Source organism: Amblyomma mixtum, chromosome 2, assembly GCF_055824585.1.
Source record: "Amblyomma mixtum isolate Tamu chromosome 2, ASM5582458v1, whole genome shotgun sequence".
Lineage (NCBI taxonomy): Eukaryota > Metazoa > Arthropoda > Arachnida > Ixodida > Ixodidae > Amblyomma > Amblyomma mixtum.
Window position 1 is genome coordinate 78347151 of NC_143013.1, and position 11743 is coordinate 78358893.

The 11743-nt window shown below is 44.5% G+C and overlaps 1 protein-coding gene across 1 annotated transcript in view; it reads right to left on the minus strand.

The window, feature by feature from the left end:
• Positions 1-9097, minus strand: part of Tbc1d22 (TBC1 domain family member 22) — a 28129-nt gene extending 19032 nt beyond the window's left edge. The window contains exons 1-5 of the mRNA XM_089571921.1: positions 8892-9097; positions 7375-7422; positions 6737-6870; positions 2394-2567; positions 407-598 (exon numbers count right to left, since the gene is read on the minus strand). Coding sequence (XP_089428047.1) covers positions 407-598; positions 2394-2567; positions 6737-6870; positions 7375-7422; positions 8892-8971 — 628 coding nt within the window. The 5' untranslated portion in view covers positions 8972-9097. The remainder of the gene's footprint in view (positions 1-406; positions 599-2393; positions 2568-6736; positions 6871-7374; positions 7423-8891) is intronic.
• Between the last annotated feature and the right edge of the window lie 2646 nt (positions 9098-11743).

The window sequence follows — 11743 nt, forward strand, 5'->3', positions numbered from 1 at the left end:
TTCTTTAACGTGCACTGACATCGCACAGCACACGGGCCTCTAGAATTTCTCCTCCAAAGAAAGCATATACCCTTGTGGCAATGAACGAAGGTGACCACTGAAAAGCACGATGCCTATGCAACTCTTGGAGACTTTTGTGCCCAACAGTACATAATGTTTCACCTCAACCACTGAGAAAGGGTTAACAAACCCAACAGCATCTTCACCTGGTTATCAATGCAAAGGAGTTGCATCAGGAGTGTTAGTGCAGTCAAATATTAGGTGTCTGGCATCAACTCTACAAGCAACGTTAGTGAAACTAAACGGCATAGAACATTCATTGCCATTTACCTGTGCAGTGTAAAACATTTCGGCCGGCCCCCTAATTTCAGAACTCCTACCCAATAAGAGGCGGCTTGCATCTCACCAAGATCTGTCTTGGGGCTTTGCAGTACACTCTGGAACTTCTCCAAGGTCGCCTGCGTGTTGAGGGCATTCTGTGAGGCTGAGTGGTGGGGTGATGCATTCATGCCGGCTGGATGGCGCACGGCCATGCCTGGCCCAAAGCCCGTTCGCGACGGCGGCACCACACATGGCTCCAGCGGGGAACCTGCACATGCTGGCGTGAACGAAATACAGGAGGTTAGTTTTGAAAACAATGCTGAAAACACAGAAATTTCAAACATTACATGGATCCATTCTTCACTGCCTCCTTCGTCTTCAAAAAATTCAGGGGGCACTTTGACTGTCTAAAGTGGGTAGAGGCGGAAGCGTTTTCCGCACCACCTTCGCTGTTTCTGTGGCACTGGTGGCGTACATATATTTGAGTACTAATTACTAAGTGATGGCAAATCACTAATTAATTGTTAATTACTGATTAATGCCTGAATGCTAATTAACTGCTAATTAATGACGCTTAAGCTTTGCCTTTAGGAGTGGAACGCGACAGCGCGTTGTAGCACTGCCAGGGAGTCCACGGAACACCACCACCTGCCACCACCTGTTCGGTGTGATGCCTTGCCCTTTGAACGCAACACGCTTTTTGAGGAAAGGAAATGGCGCAGTAATTCTCTGTCATCTCGGTGGACACCTGAACCGCACTGTAGAGGAAGGGAGGTGGGAGTGAAAGAAGATAGATAAAGAGGAGCCATAATGAAGAAAATGAAAATTGTATTTGAGGAAAGGAAATTACGTAACTGTCTCACATGTCTCGGTGGACACCCGTCAAAATTCAGGGGGGCACTTTTTTGACCTAAAGTGTGGTCACTGATGTGTGGTTAAGATGTTAAGCTTCGCCCCTAAGAGTGGAACGCGACAGCGTCTTGCAACGCTGCCAAGGAGTCCATAGAACGCCATCGCCCATTCCGGTTCTAACTTGGAGCATCACTATACGATCCCTTCAATTGGTTGCATGGTTACTAGCCAAAGTGCAATTGGCCCCGTTTGAAATTCGCGCACTGTGACATCACGACCGTTTCCACCAATTGAAAAGCGTGACATTTTCTGTCGACAACTGCTGCTTACAACGATGAGACATTAAAGGCTTCCGCCTTAAAACACTGTGCAATACAGTATAGTGATGTGGATCAGGTTACCAACCCATAAGAACCCAGATTAACTGCAATTCTGTGAGGAAGGTAAAAGTTGTTTCATCTGTGCACATTTTTGTATTCTCAACTTTCACAGATTTGTTGCTCGCAGGAACCTAAAAAGCTGGCTAGTTCTATGTGCAATCTGGCATTCATTACAAATATACCTCCATCCCGAGGTCCCATCTTCTGCTAGGAAGCACAAGTTTTATGGTCCCTTTCTTTTTAGATGACACTGTAGGACTCTGAAAGAGCGAGGCTCAACAGTTTAAGTATGTCTTTGAGATCCACTGCAATATTATATTCGCTGCAATAAGTTTCTTGCAACTGCTCATTGCCATTTAGTGCTATATTTTCTATTTTTGCACCCATTAGTTTGGAAAGATGCTGACAACCACATTTCTTTAAAAAAACTAAATAAAACAGAGTGAGCAGTCACACTGCATGCAACAGACAATGATGACCAAGGCGTAGTCAATGATTTAACAGGTATGCTTCACAAAGTCTGTAGATAACCACATCAGCCTAAAAAGAGACATTTTTCATGATAGCTTACATTTCTGACAATAAAGAAAAAATCAAACTCTGGCGAAATTAATGTATGAACAACGGTCATATCAGACAAAGCTGAAACATTACCCAGATGATTCAGATCTCTGAAAAAGCGTTTCGCATGAAAGCCTGTTTTATTGCTAGGACACGCAAGTCGTAGGACAAGCAAGTCATCTACCTGATGTGCTCTGAACATTACATGCCAAACCTATGTTGATATACCGAATCCAATGATTCCGTACCCAAAGAGTAAAGCCAGAATTAGCCGCCCACCTTTCTGCATGGCGAGCCGCTGTAGTGCCGCTGCACGTGCTTCTGCTGAGCATCCGTCGGAGACATCGTAGCCCAGAGATTCGTCCGGGAGCTCAGCAGAGTTCTGGGCTTTGCTGTGGTTGGTGATGACCGATTCTGCGGTGGATTGCACAACCTTGGACACTATCTTCACGTCTGTGAACGACAAGGAATGAGGAGAGGAGTTTCACAGATTGGTGACCACAGAGTGAGAGCTGCTAGTTCTTTCAAGATTACTGGGCTGCCTCAGTTAGTGTTTGCGAGAACTGAAATGCTTTCACTACACAATGACGCACAAAGGAAAAAAAAGGTACATGGTATACGAGATTTGATGTCCCAAAGCAACACATAGGCTATGAGGGACAACATGACGGAAGACTGTGGATCAATTTAGACCACCTGGGGTTGTTTGACGTGCGCCAGCATTGCACAACACACAAGCATTTCTTGCATTTCCCTTAGAAGAAATGGAACAGTGAAACATTACCAATGCTCCCTATAGCAGCCTGTAAACATAAAGTGAGGACCAGAAAGAAACTACCACATGGTGGCAAAGTTCCAGAATAACTCTCAGTACTAATCAAAACGTACAGCGCAAAGTGCACAAATGTCAAACACACAGAAGTGCTACTCCACGCAGTGAAACTAGAAGTTGGTTTGGTTTGGTTTATGGGGTTTAACGTCCCAAAGCAACTAAGGCTATGAGAGACGCCGTAGTGGAGGGCTCCGGAAATTTCGACCACCTGGGGTTCTTTAACGTGCAGAAGTGTCCATTGCATGCACAGAAATAGCTGGATATCCAAATGCCACACGACAGATCTCGCACAGCTTGTGGCAGCAAAGAAATATTGCAGACTCTCCTTGAAGTACTGGTTAACAACAGGCTCCTTCAGGCGATGTTAAAAGATTCATGGACTTTGTGGATAACCTACTCGAATATGCATCCTTCGAACGATTGCGGCTAGTTCTTGGTGGAGATTTTAATATTAATGTTACTGCAGGTAATACCTCTTCTACTGAACTGAACAACAAACTTGCAGCCTGTGGGTTTCAAAACGTCATTAAAACACCAACGCGTGTCACATCAACAACTTCATCGGTTTTGAACCTATTGATTACGAACAGCAACACACCAGTAACCGCAGCCGGAACCGTCAATTGCAGCCTGAGTGATCATTGTCCTGTTTTTATGGCTTATTCAGACGTCGCTGTGGGTCGCAAACCTTCTCGTTCAAAGTTCATTTTTCAATCTATAAATGACACCAGTCTCGATGATTTTAGGAACAAAATTATTAGCACTGACTGGTCTGAGGTTTTTGCAGAAAGTACTGCAGATAAAGCATACGACACTTTTATGACTATTTTTTCTGCCCATTACAAGGCATGCTTCAAACTGAAATCTGTTAGGCAGCGTCGATCGATAAGAAAACCTTGGATCGGCATCGAGCAGGTAAAAATGATTGAAGATAAAAATAAGCTTTTCGCTGTGTTCTTAAAAACGCGTAAGCCTTCCATATTTGCAGAGTTCAAGAAACTACGCAATCGAATCACATCAGAACTAAGGAAAGCCAAAGTGCAGTACTTTCAGCAGCTGATTCAGGATGCCTCGACATCTCGTCCTGATCGGATCTGGAAGATTGTGAACGACGCAGTCGGCCTGCGTACAGCTGCGCCTAATCAGTTTCAGATGACTGTCGAAGGTCAACTGCTTACTGAAGGTGCTCTAGCAGAGCATTTCAACACCCACTACATAACTGCCATGACTAACAATGCTGCTCCTTCTGTAACGTCTTGCGTCCTTGACGGCAACCTCTTGAACACTGTTTTTATGGTGCCAACTAATACAGCTGAGGTTTACAACATATTTACGTTACTAAAGAACAGTAAAAGCCTTGACATAGATAATATCCAGGTCCGACCGGTCAAATACGTCCTCGACGTCATCTGTCCAGCCCTCGTACACATTTATAACCTTGCTTTGGAGACGGGTTTTTTTCCACTAAACATGAAACGCGCAAAAGTTTCAGTTATATATAAAGGCAGCGACAAAAATGATGCTGCCAACTACCGACCAGTGTCAGTTCTCCCAGTGTTTTCAAAAGGTCTTAAAAAAGTTATTCTGTCTCGTCTCGACCCCTTTTTTACCAAGCATAAACTTCTTTATGAATGTCAGCATGGGTTCAGAAAAGGGTGCTCTACCGAGTCTGCCCTTTTGATTCAAAAGGAATTGATACTCAAAAACATGGATGCAAATAAACTAACGCTTGGGGTGTTTGTAGATTATAGCAAAGCTTTCAACTGCCTCAACCATACTGTTCTCCTTAATAAGCTGTATCACTATGGCATTCGGGGCAGACCCCACTCACTCTTAAAGTCATACCTTGCAACACGCATGCAGTCTGTAGTTATCGATGGCAATCTGTCGTCCTTTAAAGAAATACCATGCGGCGTCCCTCAAGGCAGCGTTTTGGGACCGTTTTTGTTTAATATCTATGTGAACGATGTGGTTCGTATTGATAAGCATGTCAAGTTTGTTTTGTACGCTGATGATACCAGCTTGTTTTTCACATCAGATAATAGTTTTCACCTACTGCATACCGCTAATGAAACTCTCTGCAAATTGCTTGATTGGTCGAGCAAAAACTGTTTAAGAATAAATCCTAAAAAATCAAAAGCCATTCTGTTTGCTTCAAAAAACAAACCAGTAAGTTTGATTGGCGGGCTCCGCTTGGGCAGCTCTACAATCGATATAGTCAAAGAGCACAAGGTTTTAGGAGTGGTACTATCGCACCGTATGACTTGGGATGCGCATATACAGCAACTGGTGAAAAAACTCTCTTCCGCTGTTGGCTTAATACGTCGATCTCGAGATATTTTTCCAACTAACATTAAACTTCAAGTTTTTCACTCCGTCTTTCGGTCCCACATTAACTACTGCACGTTAATTTGGGCCACGACTACTAAAAAAAACATGACTATACTACATAGGCTCGAAAAGAAAGCTGTTCGTTGCATTGCTAATGTTTCATACTTTCACCACACTCATGACCTCTTTACTCAGTTCAAGTTGGTCAGTATACAACAGATTTACGATTACCATCTACTATACCTGCTGTACTTCTCAAGTGTATCTTACCAGCAGTTCCTGAAGGAGCTGTGTACTCTTACTTTGCAAACTCGCACATATCGAACCAGAGCGTCTGAGGAATGGTTTGTACCGCGGCCACGCACTAATTATCTTCTGCAAACATTAACGTACAACGTACCATTTCTATTAAACAAGATTAAAACACAATTTTCTGGTTCCATTGCCCTAACGCGCACCGCATTGCGCAGCATGTTTGTTTCTGGGCAATTTTCTAAGACTGTTTTATGATTTTGAGTGGTAATTGTGAATTTGGGCATACAGAGTGAGTGTGTGTGTTTGCCTTCTCATCGGGATCTCATGTGTAAAACGCTTTATGGTACTAATTTTTATTCGTTTGTTGCGTAGTTTTATTGTAGGGCACATTGTTCTTTTGTGGCGTAGTTAAGTTGATGAATGAAGTCCGTGTATTCCATTACAATATTCACTTGCATTTTAACTATTGTACTCAGTAAGTAAGACAATGTATGTATTCTGTTGCACATTTCATTTGTATTTGAATTATTGAAGTGTATATGAAGTCGCTGCTGCCAAAATGGTTCCCTGACCTAGTCAAGCTGTCCTCACAGCTTTTTGTCACGGAAGCCATCAGCATTGTATCAATGTTGAAAATAAATTATTGATTTGATTTGATTTGCTCACTTGTCCGTTGCATTGCAGAAAAACCTCTCTCACAGTACAAGCGATAAGCAGTTGCCAAAAGATTTGACATTACCCCTTAAGGTGCTCATGCTAGCATATACCACTTCAGCTTTCCACAGCATTTCAATGAGTAATCTTTCTCAAAAGTGTGTAGAACCTTTTGAAAAACTTTTGGTACAAAAAGCTAATGCCCCAGAATGTGAAGAGGATCGCTCTGCTGAGGTTCCAAGTCACTGAGCCGCTGCAGGGACTGATGTAAATAAACCTGATGATTATGCCGCCAAATTGACTCACATCGAGATTCACTCAAGCTCACAGAGGTTCAAATTCATTTGAATTTGCTCAGCCTAAAGCTAGCTCCAATTTTCTCCAACTCAAGATTTGTACGTCAGTACCCAAGTCTCAGTAATCCCAGCAATAGATGAAAGTGGTCCCCTACACACCTAAACAACTGCTCTAGTTATACAGTAAATGACCTGAAAATTTTAGGTGCAGACTGCACTTTACATGGCCACTGCAGACCAAGGCAGATTCTCACCTGACACAACGCAGAACTCATCATCGCCAATATCCCAGGCATCGTCGGTGCTTTCCTGAAAGTCCTTGAATGAGCTAGATGATGTGTTTCTTCGATGTCGACTACTGTGACCATCTTTCTTCGGGGTGGATGGCCTTAAAAATAAAAGTGAACAACATGCAGAATTAGAGCTGTGCAGTCAACAAAAACTGTGCAAGCAGTGAGCATGTCACAAATTGGCAAATCAAGACTTAAAAAAGTAAGATCCTGGCATGCGTATCAAGAGCTAGCAACCCATGGTAGTTTGTTCTTGTTTAAAAACCACTTACATTTTCTTTTCTTGTTTCTAAGCAAAGAAAATGTCAGAGAAGTGAAATTAAGTGAACCAGACGAATTTTCTGGCAAAAAAGTTGTGTAGTCTTTCAGCATTGATAACCTATTCCATATGGGCTAATGGGCTACACATTAACACATATGGTTTTGGTTAACCAAATCAAACCATTAACAGATGTAAAAGTTACCTTACACATTCAAAGATGTCAAGTATACCATGATGAAAAAAAATAAGCAAAAATGTTCGCCTATGCTGTTCTTCAAGATGGCATAAGCAACACGAACAGAAACAAAAGAAAGTGCTTTCATAACACACACGCACTTACATGTTATCTTTCCTTGGTGGATGGGATGCTCCATAAACCGGCTTGATGCTGAAGGGTACCAAATATTTTTCAAATTAGCAAACCTAGTTTCAATTTCAACGTTTCCTTCAAGCTAAACTTATACAATGGTTTCATTCTCACACGCAGCTCTAAGGCAAATACTAAAACAAGAAATGCAGCACACCAGTATTAAACTTCGAACCTCGGCCCTACAATCCTAACAAACTAAATGGTCATCTGAAAACCATGCCAACCAAAATTTTAAAACATTCCCATTCAGTATTATGAAGGTCCGTCCTGGGGCTTACAAATACGTTAGGGAAGATTTGCACTCCATTCAGTGCAAACACTTACTCCTGTATATACTACAAGGGCATGCTCTGAGATTATTTAACACCTGGACAAACCGACTGCAAGAAACTTGATTATTGGTAACATACAGCAGGAATAGACTTTGTTTGACCCGAGCTAATGCCGCAAAACATCCCGGGGGCAAAAGTACGCCAGTTAAAACACAAAGTATCTAACTACGACAATGGGTAGAGCCCTCAAGTAACGGCTGAGCGTTAATAGCACCCGTGACCGGCAAGCACCTGCACTGTAATGGGACAATAGAAGTGCACGCACACAGTCCAGCAGCAGAGGGAAGTACGCGAAAGGACACAAATAAGGAAGCATCGCAGCAAGCGCTCTAAAATATTCGCTGTGAACTAAACAGTCGACAATGCGAAGCGAAACAAATGTGCGTACCGCGAATGTGCATGCAACGCAGTGACCGCAAGCCTGCGCCTACGTAGCGCTCCCGTATGCACAAAACGAGGCAAGCAGCTGCTGGACGGCGCCTACGCTGTTGGCTACAACCAGTCCGCGAGATGACACCCAAAAACAAAAGCTCAAACAAACTTTGGCGCCGTTACGCAGGACGTGTCGTAATGCACGGAATAAACGACAGCACTAAGCTTTTTCTCCCGTTAACGTAGAGGTAGGAAGGCCGTCAAAGCACAGCGATTCATTAAAAATGGACAATTTCGCGAAAGCTGACCCAAGCGGTATACAATGCGCACGAGCTCGGGAAGGCAGAGTATGCAATATTGTTTCCCACGGGGTGCGCTTATTGTCGACAATTTTGTCAGGCAATGACCGTGACCAAAAACGGCTACACGGACGCGGTTATAACCGATGCACAAGAATGTGTGGGCCCGATGAATCAACTGATGCGGTGACGTGTCCTCTACATTGCACGACGCTGCCAGAAATGGTATCAAATATTGGAGAACGCCACTGCTACGTGTGTTTACGGAAACTTCATCAAATCGTAAACACAGGCGAGGTCACGGCGACGACTGCCAAGACGTTTGCCGGCATGTCGCAATGCTTCGGCCTACGCCCGTCGTAGACACTTCTTGTGCACGATCGCCGATGCCATGCATAGTTTGCACGGGTAATTAAACCTCGTAAGTGCAGATTACACCGTTGTCGCGGTTATTCAAAGGGAAAAAGCGGCGAATATGTTTTACCTTCCTGGAACGGATCGCGCATTCTTTCTCCAAAATGCGGTCCTGTCGTTGGCATTTTTTTCCGTGAACCCTTGCATCATGATTTCAGGAGAAAGTCAAGGATCCCCATGATTTAAGTAATAAAAGAGGGCACAACTAGCATTTCTACACAACTGCTCATCGGTACTTTCACACATCACGTCGCCATGTTGTCTTCCACAACGTTGCTTTTCCGGTGGCGTCAGATCCGTCGTTACTGCTCGCACCCTATCGTCGCAAACCAAAAGCATCCTTAATAAAAAACTAACTCGCAAGAATTCTGTACACTCATTATTTCTAAAAAATAATTGATTGAGAATACGTGCTCTGCCTCTTGTGCAAAAAGTTGCTCTCCAGGAGCTCACTTCTCGTTTTACGTTGACGATAGGTCGTGTTTGTACCTTCGTACTGTTCGTACCATCAGTGGTTCGTACTTTCGGATTTGAACCATTTGAACCAACGCTGTCTTGCCCAAGCGACTTAACAAAAATGCTTAAGCAAAGCGAATGGGTGCTTCGGAAAGCATTTTTTTTTTTTGGGGGGGGGGGGGGGGGTTGAAAGTATATAAGCTTTTTCGAGGAAAAAAAGCAATTTAATCGCAGAATAAATAAACGGATCTCTGCGCGTGCGAAACCCATACATTTAGGTTGCCTGTTGCGGTGTCACAATGAATGCGATTTTCCCGCCAAAACTCCGCGTGGAACAGGTTCCATAACTCTTACATGGTAGGCACATCCTCCTAGAATGTCCGAGTACCTTCCTTTGGATTATCCGTTGGGATTAATTATACTAATCCGAGCAATTAATCCACTTTAATCCACACGAATCTTACTTAACTGATCGTTTGGGGTGCTCCTACTTTTGGGTTCCTTTGGAATTTTGAGGGTCCACATTTTCCAAGTTAACAAATCTTGGCGGTCCTCAGATTTTCAAATTTGGCGATGCCCTGTTTTGATTGAGGCGAAATGATGCCCTATGTTTTGATGGAGGCGAAACGCTAAAGGTGCCCGTGTGCTGTGCGATTGTCAATGCAGTTTAATGATCCCCAGGTGGTCTAAATTATACCGGAGACCTCCACTACGGCACTGCTTCCTTTCTTTTCTCACTCCTTCCTTTATCCCTCCTCTTACGGTGCGGTTAGGGAGTCCACCGAGATATGTGAGACAGTTACCGCGTCATGTCCGTTCCTCAATAACCATTTTTTAAAGCGAAAGCTTTATTGACCTAGCAGGAGCCAAGGTCACCGGGAGGCCACATTTGACCTTTAAGCGGATGAGTGCCTGCCACGTGACCAGCCACATGATTCGCCACAGCTGCAGCCGCGCGCCCGCCACCGCCGCTGCGCCGACTGTCGTCTTGCCAGCTGTGGTCACGCCACATGACTCCGTTCACTTGAAAAGGCAAAGGCACCGCTCTCGCGCGCGCGCCTGCCTGTTTCTCGCTATGGACGAAGAGAGTCGGTTGGAGCCGACATCTTTTCGCAGGCGGCGGAATGAATCTGATCATCCAGCTGACATTGCCAACCATGAGAGGGATTTAGCGAATAGAAAGGGAGCGGAAATGTGCCCATTTCCAAAAGAACTATTCAGATTGGTCCTGCAGCCGCCCATGCATCGCTCCCCTCACCACCCTAATGCTTTGCAACGTCGAAAGGCGCGGCACCGCTCCCACCTCCAGCTGTTCGGAGAACAGAGAAGATTCTCCACGTAACGCTGTCGTTACCTTTCTTTTATTTCCTTTACCCTCGCCCATCTTGGAGCGCTTCACTCGGTCTCAGCAGATGAGCAACGGGCATTGGCGGAGCAAGCGTTCCTTTCCACGGGCCTCGACTCGCGGTTGCGATGCCATCGAATGTGGCGGGCGCGCACATAGTCTCATCTGCAATGAAGTGAAGTAGCAGTCACTGACCATAGTCGAAAAAAGAAAGACGTTTCGAAACCCGTACGGGTTTCTTGTTCACAGTCTACATATTCTCATACTACATATTCTCATCTCTCTACTCACCACATCGCCAGCCATCACGGCACTTTTTTTTTCTCCTTTTCCCCTTCCCCAGTGCAGAGTAGCAGGCCAAATATCCATCTTTCCGGCCGACCTCTTAGCCCTTCTTTTCATTAAACTTCTTTTCGTTCATTATCAGCCCTTTTGGGGCTGATAGTACCTGTCAATAAATGAATAAATAAATAAACAAACAAACAAATAAATAATTATCTCTCTAGTATTGGCCCCAAAAGGGTTCCCTTCCTCCTATATACTCCCCTTCCACGCATCTCTGCTTCCCCTTCCGGGATCAACTGCCTTCCGCTGAGCGCCTAAGAATCTTTAGAGGCAGAAAATGTGGAAATCAATGGGCACTATAGGGCAAGTGAATACATTGAATGCAGTCGGTCACAGTGCGAATTGCCGTTCGCAGTTAGTCTCATGGGCGTGTAGTGCTCCATGTCTGTCTTTGCAACCATGCGCCATAGTCTCCGTTAGCGCCCGTCCTGTGTGTCTCCCTTGTGTCCGTGTCTTTTTAGCGCTATGTGGCAAGTGAACCATGTCACCAACTCGCCCAAGCTTCTACTCTGTAAGCCTTAATTTGCCGGCCGACGGTGCTGTCCAGGGCTTTTTCGGTTCTTCCGACGATGAAGTCACCACTAGCTAATTTAGTATATAGCTGTAAATTATGGATCCAACATTTGTCTCTTGTGGCTATATACGCTGTAGGAAGCCGTCTCCTTAATTCTACTTCAAAAGGTCGAAACAACATTTCAGCGTACACGCGTCGTTCTTTTCAGTTCTCGGGTAAGTTATTTTGGTGCCCACATATATAGCAGGAACCTCGCGACAGC